General features: G+C 35.8%; 1 protein-coding gene across 1 annotated transcript in view; it reads left to right on the top strand.

Annotated features, from left to right (window-relative positions):
• The window catches only part of GALNTL6 (polypeptide N-acetylgalactosaminyltransferase like 6), a 1,211,922-nt gene that overhangs the window by 512,227 nt on the left and 676,101 nt on the right, over positions 1 to 23,594 (top strand). Inside the window, exon 4 of the mRNA XM_043555626.1 lies at positions 7,037 to 7,175. Within this exon, the coding sequence (XP_043411561.1) occupies positions 7,037 to 7,175 (139 nt within the window). The remainder of the gene's footprint in view (positions 1 to 7,036; positions 7,176 to 23,594) is intronic.

Raw genomic sequence — 23,594 nt, 5'->3', positions numbered from 1 at the left:
TTTTGGAAATAGGGCATGGAGTTCTGGGTACACTGACTTAAGATGGATTTATTGTGAAAAATCTCTCTAAGAAAAGTACATTTCAGCAAAGGCCTGGCTATATAGATTCTCGAGGGTTCTAACTGCTTTTCCTCAAGCCCCTAAGGAAAAGTGTAAAAACACTTTCTTTTTGTTGTTCTTATACTCTAATTATGTCTAATAAAAAGTTTAAGTACCTTGAACTGTCTGTCACTAGCATTTTCCCCCGTCTGACAAAACCCTACTTTATGTCTCAGTATTGTATTTTATGAGATTTCAATCTATTTAAATAGATTTATTATTTTCCAAACATCATGTTTAAAAAATCTCATCTGTACAAATTCATTTACTTCAATTCCCGTATCGTCTCCTCAGCCCCAAACCTCTTAAAACAATGTAAATCTTCCTCTGCCCTTCAGCTTTGAACTGAAAATTCCCCTTTTCTAGTTGGAGTTTCCAAGCCATGTAAAGTTCCTCAGTTTGTTAGTTTTGAAATTCTTACAAGGTTTATTGTCCAATTCATTCACTTCCTTTTCACAACAATCATTTTATTTTTTTTTAAATTTTTTTAAAGTTTATTTATTTTTGAGACAGAGAGAGACAGAGCATGAATGGGGGAGGGTCAGAGAGAGAGGGAGACACAGAATCGGAAGCAGGCTCCAGGCTCTGAGCGGTCAGCACAGAGCCCAGCGCGGCGCTTGAACTCATGGACTGCGAGATCATGACCTGAGCTGAAGTCGGACGCTTAACCGACTGAGCCACCCAGGCGCCCCCACAACGATCATTTTATAGGTTAGTTCTGACTTAGTCTGTTTGGGCTGCCGAAACAAAATATCATAGACTTGGGGACTTATAAATAATAGAAATTTATTTCTCATGGTTCTGGAGACTGGGTAGTCCAAAATTAAGGGACCAATAAATTTGGTAGTTGGATAGTTCATAAAGGACCGTCTTTTTGTTGTGTCTTCACAGGGTGAAAGAACAAGGGAGCTCTCTGGGTATCGTTTATAAGGACACAAATTCCATTCATGAGTCCTAATGTCTCTCAGACTAATCACCTCCTAAAGGCCTCACATCTAAATTCCCTCACATCCGGAGTTAGGATTTCAACATAAAGAATTTGGGGGGGACACAAACATTCAGTTCATAGGAGCCTATATCTTCCTAGTCAGAGTATATTTCTAGCTTTTTCAGGCCTGAGGTCATACTATACACATTTTCCCTTTCCTTATCCAGTGGTGCATGTAGTAGATACTCAATAAACATTAAAAAATAATAATAATACTATCTATAGGTATACCAGACTAAATAAAATGTCATTTCATGTGGAGGATAAATACCAGGCGTGCTATGAGACTAATCTAATTTCCATATTAAATTCTGCTCTATGACTTGAATACATAGATTCAGAGACATATTTGTAAGATAGCATTTTTCTGCTTAATACCTATATATGTAGATGCAGTATTAACTTTTATATCTGGTTCTTTAAAATATCTCACTTATACCTTTAATACAATTTTAAACACAGATGACAGGACACTTTTCTTACATTTCAAGTAAAGGACTTATTTGAATTTACAACTGATAACAGTAAGGTATATTAGGATTTTAAAAATGTTAAATAGGTAAATCTGTAGACTAATAATCACTCAAAAGACCTTTGAATAATATCGTTTTTCAACATACACCTGTTTTTGTTACTTTGGAGTTGTTTGCTTTTTGTTTTGTTGTTTTGTAGAAGAAATCTTAAACCACTTGAGATGTGACAGTCCCTGAGGCTTTACGTATTAAAACTTAAGATGAGTTGGTAGCATTTGCAGTAAAAACTGCAGGCTCTGTGCATAAGAACATAAAATTTTAAAACCTATTCTCACAGCTGCAATGAAGAAATTTCTAGTATGCCATCACTGGTGACTCACAAGTTGTGTTTTATAACTCTAGAGTATCACTTATTCATATGAAAAGCCTTGTCTCAGGAGATTTATCAATCTGAAAACTAAATTGTTTTACAGAGAAAATGAATTTCTCTTTGATTGACAGGTGTTTTAATGCCTGTGTAGCTTTAAAATTTATACTTGTAGTCTTAAAGTGGCTGAATCTGAATGCAGACTATTACAAATATCTCTTAAAAAAATTACTGAAAAGAAGCCTCAGCTGTGTGTATACATTTCACTTAAGGCACATAAATTAAAAAATAAAAATTTATTGAAAGTAAAGACTACTAGGCACTATGATTTTCTTATTAAATAGATTTATGAAGTGTCTATAAATCCAGTTCATGCCAGAGAATATATAAGGTCAAAAGACCTTCTCTAACTAATTTGGCCATTCAGTGGAGAGAGATGTAGATCTTTTAGAAAAGTCTAGAGCTTTTTAAACAATCAGCTAATTGCCGATTGTGGAAATGCTTATTAAAAATGTCAGTGTCTCTTGTTTACTTACATGTAACATGGGCAGCACAATGTTTATTTTGTAGTATTGAGTCAGAAAATGAATATAAAATGATTTAACATAGATTTTTGCCCATAGAGGATGCTGAATAATTAGCTGTTATACAAATGAAATTTCAGGGGTGCCTGGGTGGCTCAGTCAGTTAAGTGTCTGACTTCAGGTCATGATCTCATGGTTCGTGAGTTTGAGCCCTGCATCAGGCTCTGTGCTGACAGCTTAGAGCCTGGAGCCTGGTTCAGATTCTGTGTCCTCTCTTTCTACCCCTCCCATGCTCATGCTCTGTTTCTCTCTGTCTCTCAATAATGAATAAACATTTAAAAAATGAAATTACTCACTGACTTATTTCCCTTTTAGGTTAAAAAAGCAACTGGCATTTTATCTTAAATAACAAACACAGATGAGTTTCAGTATTTTATTTTTTGATTTAAAACTTAAATTTTTTTGTTTCTCTGATTTAAAATTGGAGAGATTTCCAGTTTGCTTCTTCAGCATATAATTATTTATCACTTCCCAACTGTTTTATCTTAGCTGTCACAGCTACTGAGGTTAATGTCATTAGGGCAGGAGCTAGAAGCCAATTAAAAAAAAAAAAAAAAGAAGAACTCACTTTTATTTGAGGGATTACTGATATAGAAGCCAAATTTCCTAACAAAAAATACATTTCAGTGATTAGAAACAAATAATATATTGTAAAATTAAAGGTTCATATGTTTAAAATATAAAAACTTATAAAAATTTTGAAAAACAATTTGGTAAACTTTCATATTCTAGTCATGAAAAACTATCTTTATTTAAAAGGCACTAGAAGTATTCTTTCTTAACATGATAAGTTATAATCACATTCACTATTGTACACACACACACACACACACACACACACACACACACAGGATCACGATTCCAGTACTTAACTTTCACGAACAATGTTTAGCAGCAATCACGTTAAAGTCATTACCTAAATGCCTATTGACATCAATGTTATTTGTTGTTAACGATCAAACAAAATAAGGAATACCTGGGTGGCTCAGTTGGTTGGGCGTCTGACTTCGGCTCAGGTCATGATCTCACAGTTCATGAGTTCAAGCGTCGCATTGGGTTCAGTGCTGACAGTTCAGAGCTTGGAGCCTGCTTCGGATTCTGTGTCTCCCTCTCTCTCTGCCCCTCTCTCGCTCGCACACTGTCTTTCTCTCCCAGAAATGAATAAACATTAAAAAAAATTTAAAGAACTTTTAAAAATCATTTCTCACAAGATAAATTAACTGGCAACAAATTCCTTCATTATTTTGTCTGAGAAAGTCTTTATTTCTCCTTTACCTCTGAAGGACAATTCCACAGTCTACAGAATTCAAGGTTGGTGTTTTGTTTTGTTTTTTTCTCTCTCAATTCTAAGTATTTCATTTAACTCTCTTGTTGCTTGCATGGTTTCAGAGGAGAAATTAGATGTAATTCTTCATTTTGTTCCTCTGTAGGTAGGGTGTTTTTTTTTCCCCCCCCACTGGCTCATTTCCAGATTTTTGTCTTTAGCTTTAATTTTCTGTAATTTGAAAATTAAACCTATGCCTAGGTGTAGTTTTGTAATTTTGTTTTGTTTTATGTTGGCATTTGTCCTGTTCCGGTGTTTTCTAAGCTTCTTGGACCTGTGGGTTTGCTGCTGATGTTAATTTGGGGAAATTTTCAGTCATTGCTGTCTCAAATATTTCTTCTGTTCCTTTCTCTTTGTCTTCCTCTTCTGTTATTCCCATTTTGTGTATGTTATACCTTCTGCAGTTGTCCTACAGTCCTTGGATCTTCTGTTCTGCTTTTTTTTAGTCTTCTGTTTGCTGTTTTGTTTTGGAGGCTTATATTAATATATCCGCAAGCTCAGAGATTCTTTCCTCAGCTCTGTCCTGTCTACTAATAAGTCCATCAAAGACATTTTTCATTTCTGTTGTAATGTTTTTTATCACTAGCATTTCTCATAGAATTTCCATCTCTCTGCTTACGTTGTCCGTCTGTTGTTGTATACCGTGTACTTTACCCATTAGAGTCCTTAGCATGTGAACCATAGTTTTTTTACATTCCCTGTCTGATAATTCCAACACCTCCATCACGTATGCTTCTGAGGTTTGCTCTCTTAACTCTTCAAATTGTGTGTTTTGCCTTTTGGTATGCCTTGCAATTTTTTTTTTTTTTATAATAGCTGGTCATAATATACTTGGTAAGTGAACTATTATAAATAGACCTTTTATAAAGTGGTGATGAGGGGTGGGGATAAAGGAAGTGTCCTCGGGGCGCCTGGGTGGCGCAGTCGGTTAAGCGTCCGATTTCAGCCAGGTCACGATCTCACGGTTCGTGAGTTCGAGCCCCTCGTCAGGCTCTGGGCTGATGGCTCAGAGCCTGGAGCCTGTTTCCGATTCTGTGTCTCCCTCTCTCTCTGCCCCTCCCCCGTTCATGGTCTGTCTCTCTCTGTCCCAAAAATAAAAAAAATAAATAAATAAACGCTGAAAAAAAAAAAAAGGAAGTGTCCTATAGTCTTATGATTAGGTCTCAGTCTTTTAGTAAGTCTATGCTCTGGACTGTGAATGCCACAACACTCTCTCAGGAATTTTTCTTTCCTGTTTGGTTGGACAGGATGGTTAGAATGAGCTGGGGTTCAGTATTTCCCTTTCCCCAGGTCGGTTAGGCTCTGGTAATACCTCAGCAGGTGAGGCTCTGATTAACTAGTGGTCCCTGAGGGAAAGCCTGTTAAGAACAGTGTGCTCTGGTTTGTTTCAAATTTGCTGCTTTTCTCTTCCTTTTGCTGGAAGCATGAGAAGATTTTCTCCAACATTTACATTGGGAATTTGGTTGAGCTCCTGCAGGTAAATCTCACAAAATTATTAGAGCCTTCCTATGACTGTGTCCCCCTGGAGTTTTTAACTCTCAGACTACTGAGCCTCCAGCAATTTGTCAATTACTGTTGGGTTTTCTATGCAGGCATTGGTTCCCAGGTGGTTTACACTTCGGAGTCCCTGCCCTAGTAAGCCTCAACTCCCTATATTCACCTGTCTGTCTCTCTTTTGGGACAGCAGTTTGCCCTGTGTCCTTTCTTATGGGCCAAGAAGGGTTATTGATTTTTCAGTCTGTTCAGCTTTTTACTTGTTAGGATAGAGTGGCAACTTCTAAGTGCTTTGTGTGCAGAACTGGAAATCAGAACTCTTAAATTAGATTTAAATAAAGTAAACTTAGAAAATATTTACAACATATATAATTAACAAAGCTTTAAACATTATATAAAACTTGTTTTTTTCAGGGACACCTGGGTGGCTCAGTTGGTTGAGTGCCCCACTCTTGATTTTGCCTCAGGTCATGTTACCAGGGTTGTGGGATCAAGCTCTGGGTCCAGCTCTGCACTGAGCACGAAGCTTGCTTAAGATCCTCTCTCTCTCTCTCTCTCTCTCTCTCTCTCTCTCTCTCTCTCTCTCTCTCTGTCTCTCTCTCTCTCTGTCTCTCTCTCTCTCTCTCTCTCTCTCTCTCTCTCTCTCTCTCTCTCTCTCTCTCTCTCTCTCTGTGCCTGGGTGGCTCAGTCAGTTAAGCATCCCACTTCGGCTCAGGTCATGATCTCACGGTTTGTGAGTTCGAGCCCCACGTCCGGCTCTGTGCTGACAGCTCAGAGCCTGGAGCCTGCTTTGGATTCTGTGTCTTCCTCTATCTCTCTGCCCCTCCCCTGCTCATGCTCTGTCACTTTCTGCCTCAAAAATAAATAAAACATTAAAAAAAAAAGAGAGATTCTCTCTCCTGCTGTCCTTCTCCCCCACTTGTTCTCTTTCTCTGAAATAGAAAAAAAATTCTTTTTAAAAACAACCAATAAAATATTTTTTATGAAATCTGAACAGTCATTTCACAATGTAAGAAATACAAATGATAAATGTATACAAAGTTATTGATTGTATTAGTAATCAAGAGAAAACAAATTAAAGTATGAATAATCTATATTTTACCAGTAAATTTCAAATTATTATTCAGTACTTCTGAAGATGTGTGAAAACTCTTCTAACTTACTCTAAAGGCACTTCTATTTGTAGGAATTATCCTTTCCCTTCCCAAACTACATAACTAGGAATGTATAAACAAAGATGTTCATTTCAATATTGTTTTTTAATAGGAAGAGTTAGAAGTAACTTAAACGTATATCTTTGGTGGAATGCTGTAAATTGAGATACAATGAAATAATATCAACCAATGGAAGTAAATGAAAATATAGCTTTTTATATTTTCAACAATTTCAACAATTAAGTTGGATAAAATCAAATTATAAGGCAATATGTACATTAGAAACTGCATTCAAATGTTACAAAACATACACTTAAAATCATCATAGCGGTTCTCTCTTGAAAATGATTATACTTTCTACTTTGGTGTTGTTTGCTTTTTATCATGAGTATATTTCTTTTTTCTGAATAAAATAATGTGTTATAATAAAAGTTCTTCCAAGGAGAATAGTAAGAGGTGACTAAGGAAAAACACAGTTAAGTCTTATTATCTGTTCTAGAAGATTAAATAGTTTTTGTAGAGGTGATAATCCCATTTTGTTTTCTCCTGCCAGGGAAAGGTGAGCATGGGAAACCTTACCCCCTCACTGAAGAGGACCATGATGACTCAGCTTACAGAGAAAATGGTTTCAATATTTTTGTCAGCAACAATATTGCTCTAGAGCGGTCCCTGCCAGATATTCGCCATGCTAAGTGAGTATCAGCAAGCCTCCCATGCAGACTAGTTTTCGTCTGTTTGTCTGTTTTTTTTTTAAACTATGTTTAATGTGTATCACAGTGAAATATGTAACTAAAAATTTTGCCATAATTTAAAAAAATGTTTATATTTCATAATCTTAAATCTGTTTTGTTTAAATTGGAGTAATTTTTTAAATTAGAGAATAAGTACCTGCTTTCTGAAACTTAATTCACATTTTTATCGTTGCCTGTAATCATCTCCATTTAAAGTAAAATGTTTTAAGATAATACCTATATTTTTACTTTTGATCATGTAGATTATAAAGCAAACATCTTTTTCTGGTGATGAGCATTGTCAGAACTGTCTACATATATATGACTTCATTTTCACACCAACCATATTCACTGATTTTGTTATTATATCTTCCATAAAGAATGCCTACAGTGAATGCATCCATAATCCAAAGGTAATGGTTGGTTCCTCAACCATGGATGCTTGTTGTTTGTCAGTTAACAGTGAGTTCAGTTTTTGCCGATTCATAGCTAAATATTATAAGGCAAAAGGAAGTAAGAATGATATTATATATAGTTACCTGAAATCCCACCCCATCTACTCTTAACATTGCTCACTGTTCTTTTTTCTAGTCTGTTATGATTTTCTTGTTAGCATATACATTGCCAAAAGTATGCCAAAAAATATACAATGTGATGGGAATTTCAAGTTTGTAGAATTGCCATACATATTTGATGAATCTATCTAACTATACTAATATGCTTACCCTTCCTTCACCCCAGTCTCCCTGTGGAAACACTAATGTGACATAAAGAAAATCAGAGAAAATAAAATAAGGGCAACTAATGAAAACAGGGGTAGGAATCTAAATCAAATCAATATTGTATAATAAAACTCTTAATTTTGTGTGAAAACAATTAACCCTTTAGAAAAAACTTGGTAAATTATGGTTTGGGGATCATTTTTTAGTGCCATATTGTGTCTTTATAAATTTATTTTAAAATATAAAAGAATTACTGGTTTCCTTCTAAGGTTTGATGTGAATTTGCATTTCCCAGTATAGTTAAGCAGAGGATTAATGTGAAGAACAAATCAATTTTTTCCTAAACTGAATGCTTTATATATTGGTCTAGGCCTTCTAGCTAGCCAAATTATTCCCAGGTTACCTGAAATTATCTACAGTAATTCCCACTGACCGAGAACATTTCTAGTTATGAGAAATTTTAATACCTAATTGCACACCATCAAAGATGCATTAAATTGCATTGTTGGCATAATAAATGTGCTCAGAGAATAATTTCCATCCACCTCCTCCCCCACCCCCACAATTCCAATCTTTTAATGTGTATTCAAGTGGAAAGAATTGCAGATGGAAACAGTGCAGAAAATCACTGAAGTCAAAAGAAGGCTGATATTCCCATTCTTCTCAGAGAGTGTATTTTTGGCATAACTACCACCTTTTGAGAAAAGATATTCTTAGGCAATAATGGAAAAGAAAATGGAAAATGGAAAGAAAAATATTTTTAAATTTTTATTAGACATACTGAGTTTACAGTATCGAGGGCATTATTCTCAATGTTAGGGAAGATAAATGTGGCTGAAATATGGCCTATGACCATATTATTACTTATTTCCTGAGACTGGTTATCTAATAGGACAGTCACCTAGTAAAATGATACCAATAAAGAAAACGAACAAACACCTTATGGGAGGATTGGAGACGGATGACAGCAAAGGATTAAGTGCAGGACATCAAGAATGAGAGTTTACCTTGGGTAGTCCAGTATCTGACTCAGCAATGCAAGAAGGGAGATTTATTGCTGCCTCATTTTGTCAAGATCCTAACTCTAGGAAATCAAGTGCTTACGACAAAAACTCTTACCGGGATCCCTATGTTTTTGTTTTTTTTTTTTTTTTTTTTTAACCTCATCTGTGCTTCTCAAAATGCAGGCACAGATAACCACAAAACTACACAGCTCTATGTAAGTGGTTCTTGAAATTATGAAAGCACATTGACACATATTGCATTCGGTATTGTCAATTTAACTGGACTGCAGGTAATTGACCACAGCTTGTTTATATTGGCAGTATCTACACCAGAGAATGCAAAATTTGCATGACTTCCATAATTAAAGATAACGGTTCTAAGAAACTTTGCATCTGCAGTCAGCCAATTCAAATTACGGGCTCAAAGCGCCAGAAGAGAAGAATTTATTTTTCTTTGCTCTGGGATTTTGTAGTGGAAAGTATCAGGGAATTCTATCTTACAATTCTGCTTAACTTTTTCTTTATTCCAAAATACAGAATTGTAGCTCTTAACCCACTGTTCTACACTATACATCACTCTCTCTATATATGCAAGTACTCTCTATTCATTCTCTTTTTACATTTAATAAAAAAATCATGGTTCTAGGTGTTTTACATGCTTAGTATACATTCTGGTTTGCTGTGAAGAATTTTCAGAATATGAGTTATTTCAGAAATCCAATCCAGAACACATACTTCTTTTATATGTCCTGCTCCTTTCTTGTCCACTAGCATAAAAATGAAATGCTTTCTTTTGGCTTTATTATTTCACTAAGTCAGTAATAGATTTTCATTAAGTGGGAGCCATGGATACACGAAAGTCAATTGGCCTGTGTCCAATAATTTAATGATTCTTACCTATATCCTAATAATAAATTCTAAGGTTCTCATTTATATTTTTGAATTTCTTATATTTTTCCAAAATTTTTTAGCATCTCCCTATCTTGTAAATTGCATATTTTTTGTTTGTTTTGTTTTGTTTTACTATCTATGCTTTAGTGTTGTCAAATTTTTCAATTTTCTCCTCTTCATACTCATAGCCCTACACTTCTGGTTGACTTTTGTATTTTTTAAAGACCTATTTATGCATTTTAAACATTCACTCCCTTCTTCAATTACTACCTAATTATGTCTATATTCATAGTACCAAGGCTCAACCCGAGATCTGTTGTTAAAACATCATCTTTATATTTTACTTAATGCAATGCTGATTAGAATTTTGCTATGAGAGTTTCTGCATGACAAATGTCCAGTCAGTGGATATCTTGCTAGTCTGGCTTCATTCTTCTACAGTTCAATTACCCCTCACTTGTATATCAATTGTGCATTTTCTTTATCTTCCGTCACTCCTTTGGGATGTCGCATCTTTGTATGCTGTAGAACATTTAATTTGACTTCCAGTTCAAGGTGGGAAATATGAAGCATATATTCAGAATACAAAATACATATGAAATAAGGAAGTAGAAAATCATAGAAGGATAGATGGCTTGCATGGAAAAGAAACTGATAAACTTATGCATGGATGTATTGTTAGCAAGACAAGATTGAAGAATATTTGAGCTAGTATTACTCCCTAGACATGAATCAATTTATAAGTAGTTACCCCAAGTACTCCCCAAAATGTCATATAATTAATGTGTGCAAGATGAACTTATGTCTATAAAGAGAAGAAATGCATGAGATTAGGATGCATAAGAATCAGAGTTGAGGTAGGCTTTGCAGAGGATTCAGGTAAAGGCATCATGACATAAGGTTCATTTTTCACTGTTATAAAAGGATACATGTTTATACAGATACATATTAATGTACAAACACTTTAATTAAGATGCATTTCTAAGGTGGCTGAGTAGCTGGGATATTTTTGTACTGAGAAAGTTCTCTGAATTGTGGCTTTTCCTTTTCATTTCACTTTTCCTTTATATTTCACTTATATTCCCAAGATAGCTTCATGACTGTGACAATAAATAAGATATTGAATGTTGAGAGAAAATTCTGTAATATCTCAACTCTTGGGAAAATGTAGAAGAATTTTTACAATCTCTTGATTATATGAGTGCTCTCCATAGTGTTGCGATTATATCACAACCCTGTTCCCTATATAATTTCAGAACCAAGTGAGAAATTGCCCCAGAAATGGCTTGGAATAAAAATACTACCTTTATTATTGATAAGATTCTATCGGTGGACATGGTTTAGAAGTGGGCTAAATGTGATTCCTAATAGCAAACTCCAGAATGAGGTGCATTCAGGCTTCAAGTTAAAGACATTGCTGAACACACAATATCACAGTTGTCTAACTTAAGGCATGCAGGGCAGAGTCTGACCTCTGCAGGCAAGCAAATTCCAAAGCAGAAAAATGAAGGAGGGGCTGACCCAAGCAAGATAAGCTCACCAACTCAAATTCATCAATCGTATGTCTTCCTTTCTCCTGGAAAGAATGTAGGAGAAGATAGAGGCAAAGAGTATTAATCTAATGACTGTCCTATGGGAACATCTAAGGAAAGGGAAGGAGTCTCCTCCCTAGATGAATAGTGCATAATACCTACTTTGTATATGATGAGAAAATGCAATTTCTCACCATAACAAAATTTGAGTAGATTTTTTTTTTCAGTGCCTTATAGTCTAAGCACTTCTGGAAATTACATTGAATAATAATTCTTAAAAAGTTTACTTCTATGAGTTACACTGTGGTACTGAACAAGTCAAATTGCCATTTTGAATTTCTACTTATCTACTTTACCAAGTGGGGATGTGGGGATGCTAACTTTCTTCATGTATCTCACTGTGCATCAGGATTAGTAAAATTGAGAACAAGTTTACCAGATCAGCTGCAGCATAATATGTTATTTCTTTTCTTTCTGATGACAATCCTTCTGCTTTCCTTCCTTCTTTTCTAGTTATATCATGAAGACAAAAATATATGGAGATCAAGTGAACTATAATTCTAAAATTTAAATTTTAAAAACAAATTTTGTGAGTCACTTCTGAGTTTGAGGAAAAATAATTGTACAAGTGTAATTTTTTAAACCATGACTTAGTGAATGAAAATGCTTTGAATATTTTAGTTTTATATGAACTACAAAAGTGTTATTTAACTGTTTTGGCTCTTGTCCATTGAATGTAGAACTCATTCACAGAAATGTTTGAGTTTAATCATCCAAAAATGTTCAAGGACAAATTTTTTTATTTCTCAATTTCAAAAGTTACATAAAAATTTGGGAGACACTGGCATTCTTTCATGGGTTTATTATGACTTGTGAAGTTGATGAAGCATCTTCTTTCAACAAATTTACAAGTGAATTCTGAAACAAATTAAAATAAAATGACTATTCATCCACTCTAATCAGGTTTGAATACTTCCACAGAGGGAGACGGGAAACATCATTTGAATCAAATGTGCTTCCAGCCAAAGATATGTCTAAATATGACTGAAAAAAGGAAAAAAGCTAGGTAAATCACAAGCAGCAAATTGGGGGAGGAATGATCAGGAACAACAGATAGGAAATAATCTTTCACAACTGTTATTCAAATGAGTATCTTTCAATATTTTTTGTGAGCTAGTTTATAAAAACTAGTATAGACTTTAGTTCCTTTGTATGTTTCTAGGGATCATTTTTTTAAAATCCATGATAAAATAAAATAAAAAACACAAAAATTTACACACACATCTCATTTATTAACTAAAGACTGAAAGATATGGAAGAGTTCTTATCACTATAGCTAAAAGGTATGTCCCATTGTAATGAAAATCCTCCTCGGATAGAGAACAGTTCAAAAGCTGTCAGACATTTAGCCTTTGGAGTAAATGATCAGATAAAGCAGATTTTTTGAAAAGTGGATTGAGGGTGAGCACAAGGGCACTGGGGTCTAAAGGACTGGCAATGTGAAAGTTGTACACATGCAAAATAGAAGGAAAAAGCCCAAAAAACAAAATAACCTTCTAAAAATAAACTTACAGCTGCTTTATAATCAGTTGTAGTGAATTTCAAAGGATATTATTTGTAACCTAATAACATGGTAGGGATCAAATACATAAAACTGAAATCATAAGTCTGAAAAACACAATCACAAGTTTAATTCTTTAAAGAGAAGAAAATGGACTTTTGGTAGAGTGATGTATATTATTCTGTAAGATGAATCCAGCAATAGGAATTCTAAACTTGCTCCTTCTTTTTTTACTCCCTCCCACAGAAGTTTATTGAAATGAGGGGTGATATTAATATTTTAGCTTATTTATTAAAAATAAATGGGAACTATTATTTTTATTAAAAATAATGAGAAAATCTGGCATTTTAAAAAGCTAACATTTTTGTTGGTGAAAGACTGGATGCATTTCCCCCTAAGGATGCCTACTTTCACCAGTTCTATTCAACATCCTACTGTGGATTCTAGCCCAGGCAATTAGGCAAGAAAAATAAATACAAGACATCTAAATTAGAAAGAAAAGATTCATATGGTCTCTATTGGTATATGACATAATCTTCTATATGGAAAATTCTGAGGAATCCACTAAAAAAAACTTATTAGGGGGCGCCTGGGTGGCTCAGTTGGTTTGGCGGCCGACTTCGGCTCAGGTCATGATCTCGCGGCCCATGAGTTCGAGCCCCGCGTCGGGCTCTGTGCTGACAGCTCAGAGCCTGGAGCCTGTTTCAGATTCTGTGTCTCCTTCTCTCTGGCCCTCCCCCGTTCATGCTCTGTCTCTCTCTGTCTCAAAAATAAATAAACGTTAAAAAAAATTTAAAAAAAACTTATTAGAACTAATAATCAAGGTCAGCAAGCGACAGGGTATGAGAGCAGTATACGGAAATCACTTTATTTTATATACTTCCAGTGAATAGCCTGAAAATGAAATTAAGAAAAAAAAATCCATTCACCCTTAAAATGAAGAAAAGACTTAGGAATAAATTGAACAAAAATGTCATCAAACTTATACTTTGAAAACTACAAAACATAGTTGAAAGAAATCCCAGAAATGAAAAAGCATCTCATGTTTGTGGATCAGATTTAACATTGTAAAGATGGCAAAACACTCCATGATGATTTATGGATTCAAAAAAAAATCCCTGTCAGGATCCCAGCTGACTTCCTTGCAGAAATGGCTGGTTGGTTCTAAAATTCAAATTTCAAGGGACCCAAAATAGCCAAAACAATCCTGAAGAATAGCAACCAAATAAGATGATATGTACTTCTTGATTTCAAACTTATTATAACGCAGCAGTAATCAAGCTAGTGTGGTACTGGTATATGGATAGATATTTGGATCAATAGAATATAATTGAGAGTCCAGAAACAATTCTATGCATCCATGATTAAGTGATTTTTTGACAAGGGTGCAAAAACTAGTAAATGTGGAAAAAATAGTTTTTTTTTTCAAATGATTGGTACTGACCTAGGTAACCACATGCGAAAGAATGATGATGTTAGACCCTTAACTCAGACAACATAAAAATCAGCACAAAATGTATCCAAGACCTCAGTGTAAGTGGTAAAAGAAGAAAAGGTGGAAATAAATCTTCATAACTTTTTATTTGACATAGTATTCTTAGATATAATACCAAAGTATTAGCAACACAAGAAAAAATAGATAAATTTGGCTTCATCAAAATGAAAAACTCTTATGTCTCAAAGTATGCTATCAGAAAGGCAAAATGAAACCCACAGAATAAAATATTTGCAAATCATATATTTGCTACAGGACTTGTATCTAAAATATATAAAGAGTTCTTATATTTCAATAATAAAAAGGTGAATAACCCAGTTAAAATATGGGCAAATGATCTGAATATTCCAAATAAGGTAAACAAATGGCCAAATCCATGAAAGGATGCCCAACATCATTAGTCATTAGAAACAAAACATCAAAACCAAAATGAGATAGTACTTCACATCCAATATGATGACTAGAGCCAAAAGTTCAGATGATAAATGTTGGCAAGGATGTAGAGAAATTGGAAACCTCGTACATTGCATACATTGCATACATCCATACATTGCATACATCCATACATCCCACATTGGTGGGAATGCAAAATGATGTCAATGGTTTGGAAAATAGTTGGAAAGCAACTCCAACTATTTCCAAATGGAAAGCAGTTCCTCAGACAATTAAATTACCATAATTACCATAATTACCATGGTAATTACAGAATTACCATATGACCTAGCAATTCTATGTCTAGGTATACACCCAATAGAAATGAAAACCACAAAAATTACACATGAATGTTTATAGCAGCATTATTCATGATAGCTGAAAGATGGGAAAACCCAAATGTCCACTGATAGATGAATGTATAAACAAAATGTAGTGTATCCATACACTGAGAGATTATTCAGGAATAAAATAATGACAAATGCTACATCTTGGATTAACTTTGAAGACATTGTGCTAAATGAAAACCAGACCCCAAATTCCACATAATATATGATTCTCTTCATGTGAATGTCTAGAATAAGGAAATCTATAGAAACAAAAAGTAGGCAATGGTTACTTAAGGAATGTGAGGGGATAAGGGGAAGGGCATGAGGGTATGAGATTTCTTTTTGAATTGATAAATATATTCTTATTTTTAAATTTTAAAAATTTATCTCTTTAAAATTTTAAATTTTAAAATTATATCTCTCTCAGTTTTCTCCAAGTCAAGTAACTTTATTTTGCTTCTTTATTATTACCAAATCAAGTGATTAATTCCTCTAATAGACCTTATCATCTGAGTCAAGGTAATAAGTACTCATCTCTACAGTTTTGTAACTGATACGTAGTGATAAGTGCCTATTATTTAGAAGTGTTCAGTATTTTCTACAGAAGTGGAGAATTTAGCTCTTAATTTTTATATTTTATTATCCTGGCTAAAATTTAATCATATATGATAAAAAGCATTGGTACCTCCCCATCGGTAAGATGACTTCTTAACCTATTTTTCCTCCAGCTGTCAGCCTGAATGTCTACCGTAGATATTAATTTCCTCAACTCCCTTTCAACTCTTCAGAAGTCCTAATTTGACTCAAGACACTACTGTGCCATCATTCTTTTTTCTTGCCAAAGCCACTAATGATTTCCATGTTGCCAAAATCCAGTATATTTAAAAGTCTCGTGAAACTTTGCAGCGACACTAGACTTTGTCCCTTCTCTCATTTTTAAGCACTCTTGTCTCTGTTTCAAGGAAACACTTGCTTTTTATCCCCAGGTCTTTCCAGTCTCATTCACAAACAGTTCATCTTTATCTGATGGCTATATATAAATTAAAATTCACTGATGCTCAGCCCTGGCCTCCAGTTTCCTCATTTTATTTATTCTCTACTTACTGATCTCATCTACCAAGGCCTATTAATTCTGTATCCAAAATGTAGAGCTAAAGGGCCTCAAATGCATGCATTCCCCTTAATCTCAACTGTATCCACTATCATTTCTCTTTTTTTATTAAAAAAAATTTTTTTAATGTTTATTTTTTTGAGAGAGAGAGAGTGCAAGTGGGGGAGAGGCAGAGAGAAAGGGAGACACAGAATCTGAAGCGGGCTCCAGGTTCTGAGCTGTCAGCACAGAGCCCCATGCGGGGCTTGAACTCATGGACAGAGAGATCATGACTTGAGCTGAAGTCAGATGCCTAACGACTGAGCCACCCAGGTACCCCCCACTGTCATTTCTTAATTGGAATCCTAGAATGACCTCATAATTGGACCTCACACATTCCCTCTTGCTCTTGCACAATGCATTCAGCAGAGTGAGCAACAGTGAGCTTTCAGAATTAAGGAGGATCATTACATCCCCCCTACCTAAAATACCTAAAAGAGGGCACCTGGGTGGCTCAGTCGGAAAAGCGGCTGACTTCAGCTCAGGTCATGTTCCCATGGTTCCTGGCGGAGCCCCTCCTGCGGCTCTGTGCTGACAACTCAGAGCCTGGAGCCTGCTTCAGATTCTGTGTCTCCCTCTCTCTCTCTGGCCCTCCCCCCGACTCACACTCTGTCTCACTCTCTCTCTCTCAAAAATAAACATTAAAAAAATTTAAAAAAATAATAAAATACCTAAAAGACTCCTTGTCACACTAAAAATAATAGCTGAAAAAACGCCAACACCAACCTCCATATTCTGATCCCTGCCTATCTCTGGCCTCTTCTTTTTTTGCTCTCCCCTCTGTCTTCAATAGGTTTCTGCCACAGTGCCACGATGTACATGTAGCTGAGTGAGCACAAAATATTATTTTGTTCTTCAGTACAGGCATAAAATGTCACATTACATTAAAGTGTTAATCATATGACCATGTAAAATACTAATTTACAAAATAGTTCCCATGTAAGAGGTAAGACCAAATATATACAAGCATACATGCATGCTTTGTGATTATCTCCCACCCTCACTAAAAAACACACTTGCATATACTTGGCATTCCAAACTAATTTTTCAGTCCTGTCAAAGGCAAAATAAATTGCCAGTTATCACTGCTTTATCAAAACCGACTGACATGGCAAGATTAGAACAGAAAAACAGTGTGACTAAAAGCAGCCATTGAAAATTGAATATGCTGACATTAAAACAATTACTATGTAAATTGGTGCCTGGAAATGACTTATATAGATATGCTCTATAGTATGCTTGTCACTAGCCAGATGCCAAGTTGACATTTTATTCTGCTGCTACTGAGAATGGGGCTGAGAGAACTTTAGCTGAACCAACATGCTTTTGTAAGAAATCACACGATGAAAGCTAAAACAATAAAAAGAAATGTCCCCCCTTCTGAAATATGAGTGGTTCCCTTGAGAAGTTTAAAAAAAATATGTGGTTGACTAAGTATAACATACTTAGCTATTCTGCTCATCTTGTTTAGGAATCTTTTTAAAACAAACTTCAGGGAATTAAGCTACCTGAACTGTCATCTCTCAATAAAAGCCATTTTATAGGGCTTTTGATAGACTGAGGCAATAAATTACTTAGTCACTTATTAGGGTTCTCACCATGGTGCACTTATAAATGTATCATAACGTGGTAAAAATGTACTTTTATTCCAAATGTACATTACAAAATGTACTTTTTTTTCTGTAATAATGAAGTCAAACAAATTGTAGTATTTTGAATTGGTTTCCCTCCCGCATACATTCTGATGACAGGGACTGATCCTAATGAAATCGACTGGACCTGAATTGGCACTGTCTTTTCTTCATCACCATTTCAGAGGATTATCATGATTATTAAAGAATGGGACAAAATTATGGAGAATGTGGCCCCTAAAGGAAGCTCAAAATATAACTCCTTATTGTAGTCATTACTATGTAATGACATTTTAACATATTTAGCATTAAATGAAAAATATTTCAAGTTTCATATGTTTCACATGGGGCGTATATATTCTCATGTTAATCTGAAATACATTAATGTAATTAAAGATTCTTTAAAAGCATACAACCACTTCATTCTTCAGGTTATTTCCTCAGCAAATGTGTGGTAATACTGTTGCAGATGCTAATATTACTTGAACAAACCTCTCAACAAATATTAAGAGTGTATGGGGTTAAGTCATATAAAAGCAAGATTTTTTTTCCACTTTTTTGGCATTACTCTAAATGTAGAAAGACATAAATTCACCTACTTTGAGGCCTCTCAACATGGTAATTTTAAACACTAAGCTTGAATTTTACTTTTTGAGAGTGTCTTTATTTATTTTTTTTCTGAAATTTATTGACAAATTGGTTTCCATACAACACCCAGTGCTCATCCCAAAAGGTGCCCTCCTCAATACCCATCACCCACCCTCTCCTCCCTCCCACCCCCCATCAACTCTCAGTTTGTTCTCAGTTTTTAACAGTCTCTTATGCTTTGGCTCTCTCCCATTCTAACCTCTTTTTTTTTTTTTTTCCTTCCCCTCCCCCATGGGTTCCTGTTAAGTTTCTCAGGATCCACATAAGAGTGAGACCATATGGTATCTGTCTTTCTCTGTATGGCTTATTTCACTTAGCATCACACTCTCCAGTTCCATCCACGTTGCTACAAAAGGCCATATTTCATTTTTTCTCATTGCCACGTAATATTCCATTGTGTATATAAACCACAATTTCTTTATCCATTCATCAGTTGATGGACATTTAGGCTCTTTCCATAATTTGGCTATTGTTGAGAGTGCTGCTATGAACATTGGGGTACAAGTGGCCCTATGCATCAGTGCTCCTGTATCCCTTGGATAAATTCCTAGCAGTGCTATTGCTGGGTCATAGGGTAGGTCTATTTTTAATTTTCTGAGGAACCTCCACACTGCTTTCCAGAGCGGCTGCACCAATTTGCATTCCCACCAACAGTGCAAGAGGGTTCCCGTTTCTCCACATCCTCTCCAGCATCTATAGTCTCCGGATTTGTTCATTTTGGCCACTCTGACTGGCGTGAGGTGATACCTGAGTGTGGTTTTGATTTGTATTTCCCTGATAAGGAGCGACGCTGAACATCTTTTCATGTGCCTGTTGGCCATCCGGATGTCTTCTTTAGAGAAGTGTCTATTCATGTTTTCTGCCCATTTCTTCACTGGGTTATTTGTTTTTCGGGTGTGGAGTTTGGTGAGCTCTTTATAGATTTTGGATACTAGCCCTTTGTCCGATATGTCATTTGCGAATATCTTTTCCCATTCCGTTGGTTGCCTTTTAGTTTTGTTGGTTGTTTCCTTTGCTGTGCAGAAGCTTTTTATCTTCATAAGGTCCCAGGAATTCACTTTTGCTTTTAATTCCCTTGCCTTTGGGGATGTGTCGAGTAAGAGATTGCTACGGCTGAGGTCAGAGAGGTCTTTTCCTGCTTTCTCCTCTAAGGTTTTGATGGTTTCCTGTCTCACATTTAGGTCCTTTATCCATTTTGAGTTTGTTTTTGTGAATGGTGTGAGAAAGTGGTCTAGTTTCAACCTTCTGCATGTTGCTGTCCAGTTCTCCCAGCACCATTTGTTAAAGAGGCTGTCTTTTTTCCATTGGATGTTCTTTCCTGCTTTGTCAAAGATGAGTTGGCCATACGTTTGTGGGTCTAGTTCTGGGGTTTCTATTCTATTCCATTGGTCTATGTGTCTGTTTTGGTGCCAATACCATGCTGTCTTGATGATGACAGCTTTGTAGTAGAGGCTAAAGTCTGGGATTGTGATGCCTCCTGCTTTGGTCTTCTTCTTCAAAATTCCTTTGGCTATTCGGGGCCTTTTGTGGTTCCATATGAATTTTAGGATTGCTTGTTCTAGTTTCGAGAAGAATGCTGGTGCAATTTTGATTGGGATTGCATTGAATGTGTAGATAGCTTTGGGTAGTATTGACATTTTGACAATATTTATTTTTCCAATCCATGAGCAGGGAATGTCTTTCCATTTCTTTAAATCTTCTTCAATTTCCTTCAGAAGCTTTCTATAGTTTTCAGCATACAGATCCTTTACATCTTTGGTTAGATTTATTCCTAGGTATTTTATGCTTCTTGGTGCAATTGTGAATGGGATCAGTTTCTTTATTTGTCTTTCTGTTGCTTCATTGTTAGTGTATAAGAATGCAACTGATTTCTGTACATTGATTTTGTATCCTGCAACTTTGCTGAATTCCTGTATCAGTTCTAGCAGACTTTTGGTGGAGTCTATCGGATTTTCCATGTATAATATCATGTCATCTGCAAAAAGCGAAAGCTTGACTTCCTCTTTGCCAATTTTGATGCCTTTGATTTCCTTTTGTTGTCTGATTGCTGATGCTAGAACTTCCAGCACTATGTTAAACAGCAGCGGTGAGAGTGGGCATCCTTGTCGTGTTCCTGATCTCAGGGAAAAAGCTTTCAGTTTTTCCCCGTTGAGGATGATGTTAGCTGTGGGCTTTTCATAAATGGCTTTTATGATCTTTAAGTATGTTCCTTCTATCCCGACTTTCTCAAGGGTTTTTATTAAGAAAGGGTGCTGGATTTTGTCGAAGGCCTTTTCTGCATCGATTGACAGGATCATATGGTTCTTCTCTCTTTTTTTGTTAATGTGATGTATCACGTTGATTGATTTGCGAATGTTGAACCAGCCCTGCATCCCAGGAATGAATCCCACTTGATCATGGTGAATAATTCTTTTTATATGCCGTTGAATTCGATTTGCTAGTATCTTATTGAGAATTTTTGCATCCATATTCATCAGGGATATTGGCCTGTAGTTCTCTTTTTTTACTGGGTCTCTGTCTGGTTTAGGAATCAAAGTAATACTGGCTTCATAGAATGAGTCTGGAAGTTTTCCTTCCCTTTCTATTTCTTGGAATAGCTTGAGAAGGATAGGTATTATCTCTGCTTTAAACGTCTGGTAGAACTCCCCTGGGAAGCCATCTGGTCCTGGACTCTTATTTGTTGGGAGATTTTTGATAACCGATTCAATTTCTTCGCTGGTTATGGGTCTGTTCAAGCTTTCTATTTCCTCCTGATTGAGTTTTGGAAGCGTGTGGGTGTTCAGGAATTCGTCCATTTCTTCCAGGTTGTCCAATTTGTTGGCATATAATTTTTCATAGTATTCCCTGATAATTGTTTGTATCTCTGAGGGATTGGTTGTAATAATTCCATTTTCATTCATGATTTTATCTATTTGGGTCATCTCCCTTTTCTTTTTGAGAAGCCTGGCTAGAGGTTTGTCAATTTTGTTTATTTTTTCAAAAAACCAACTCTTGGTTTCGTTGATCTGCTCTACAGTTTTTTTAGTTTCTATATTGTTTATTTCTGCTCTGATCTTTATTATTTCTCTTCTTCTGCTGGGCTTAGGCTGCCTTTGCTGTTCTGCTTCTAGTTCCTTTAGGTGTGCTGTTAGATTTTGTATTTGGGATTTTTCTTGTTTCTTGAGATAGGCCTGGATTGCAATGTATTTTCCTCTCAGGACTGCCTTTGCTGCGTCCCAAAGCGTTTGGATTGTTATATTTTCATTTTCGTTTGTTTCCATATATTTTTTAATTTCTTCTCTAATTGCCTGGTTGACCCACTCATTCGTTAGTAGGGTGTTCTTTAACCTCCATGCTTTTGGAGGTTTTCCAGACTTTTTCCTGTGGTTGATTTCAAGCTTCATGGCATTGTGGTCTGAAAGTAAGCATGGTATAATTTCAATTCTTGTAAACTTATGAAGGGCTGTTTTGTGACCCAGTATATGATCTATCTTGGAGAATGTTCCATGTGCACTCGAGAAGAAAGTATATTCTGTTGCTTTGGGATGCAGAGTTCTAAATATATCTGTCAAGTCCATCTGATCCAATGTCTCATTCAGGGCCCTTGTTTCTTTATTGACCGTGTGTCTAGATGATCTATCCATTTCTGTAAGTGGTGTATTAAAGTCCCCTGCAATTACCACATTCTTATCAATAAGGTTGCTTATGTTTATGAGTAATTGTTTTATATATTTGGGGGCTCCGGTATTCGGTGCATAGACATTGATAATTGTTAGCTCTTCCTGATGGATAGACCCTGTAACTATTATATAATGTCCTTCTTCATCTCTTGTTACAGCCTTTAATTTAAAGTCTAGTTTGTCTGATATAAGTATGGCTACTCCAGCTTTCTTTTGGCTTCCAGTCGCATGATAAATAGTTCTCCATCCCCTCACTCTCAATCTAAAGGTGTCCTCAGGTCTAAAATGAGTCTCTTGTAGACAGCAAATAGATGGGTCTTGTTTTTTTATCCATTCTGATACCCTATGTCTTTTGGTTGGCGCATTTAATCCATTTACATTCAGTGTTATTATAGAAAGATACGGGTTTAGAGTCATTGTGATGTCTGTATGTTTTATGCTTATAGTGATGTCTCTGGGACTTTGTCTCACAGGGTCCCCCTTAGGATCTCTTGTAGGGCTGGTTTAGTGGTGACAAATTCCTTCAGTTTTTGTTTGTTTGGGAAGACCTTTATCTCTCCTTCTATTCTAAATGACAGACTTGCTGGATAAAGGATTCTCGGCTGCATATTTTTTCTGTCTAGCACACTGAAAATCTCGTGCCAATTCTTTCTGGCCTGCCAAGTTTCAAAAGAGAGATCAGTCACGAGTCTTATAGGTCTCCCTTTATATGTGAGGGCACGTTTACCCCTTGCTGCTTTCAGAATTTTCTCTTTATCCTTGTATTTTGCCAGTTTCACTATGATATGTCGTGCAGAAGATCGATTCAAGTTACGTCTGAAGGGAGTTCTCTGTGCCTCTTGGATTTCAATGCCTTTTTCCTTCCCCAGTTCAGGGAAGTTCTCAGCTATGATTTCTTCAAGTACCCCTTCAGCACCTTTCCCTCTCTCTTCCTCCTCTGGGATACCAATTATGCGTATATTATTTCTTTTTAGTGTATCACTTAATTCTCTAATTTTCCCCTCATACTCCTGGATTTTTTTATCTCTCTTTTTCTCAGCTTCCTCTTTTTCCATAACTTTATCTTCTAGTTCACCTATTCTCTCCTCTGCCTCTTCAAGCCGAGCTGTGGTGGTTTCCATTTTGTTATGCATTTCGTTTAAAGCGTTTTTCAGCTCCTCGTGACTGTTCCTTAGTCCCTTGATCTCTGTAGCAAGAGATTCTCTGCTGTCCTGTATACTGTTTTCAAGCCCAGCGATTAATTTTATGACTATTATTCTAAATTCACTTTCTGTTATATTATTTAAATCCTTTTTGATCAGCTCATTAGCTGTTGTTATTTCCTGG

This window comes from Prionailurus bengalensis, chromosome B1, assembly GCF_016509475.1.
Source record: "Prionailurus bengalensis isolate Pbe53 chromosome B1, Fcat_Pben_1.1_paternal_pri, whole genome shotgun sequence".
Lineage (NCBI taxonomy): Eukaryota > Metazoa > Chordata > Mammalia > Carnivora > Felidae > Prionailurus > Prionailurus bengalensis.
Note: the sequence above shows the minus strand (reverse complement) of the source record. Positions and strands in the feature narration are given on the sequence as shown.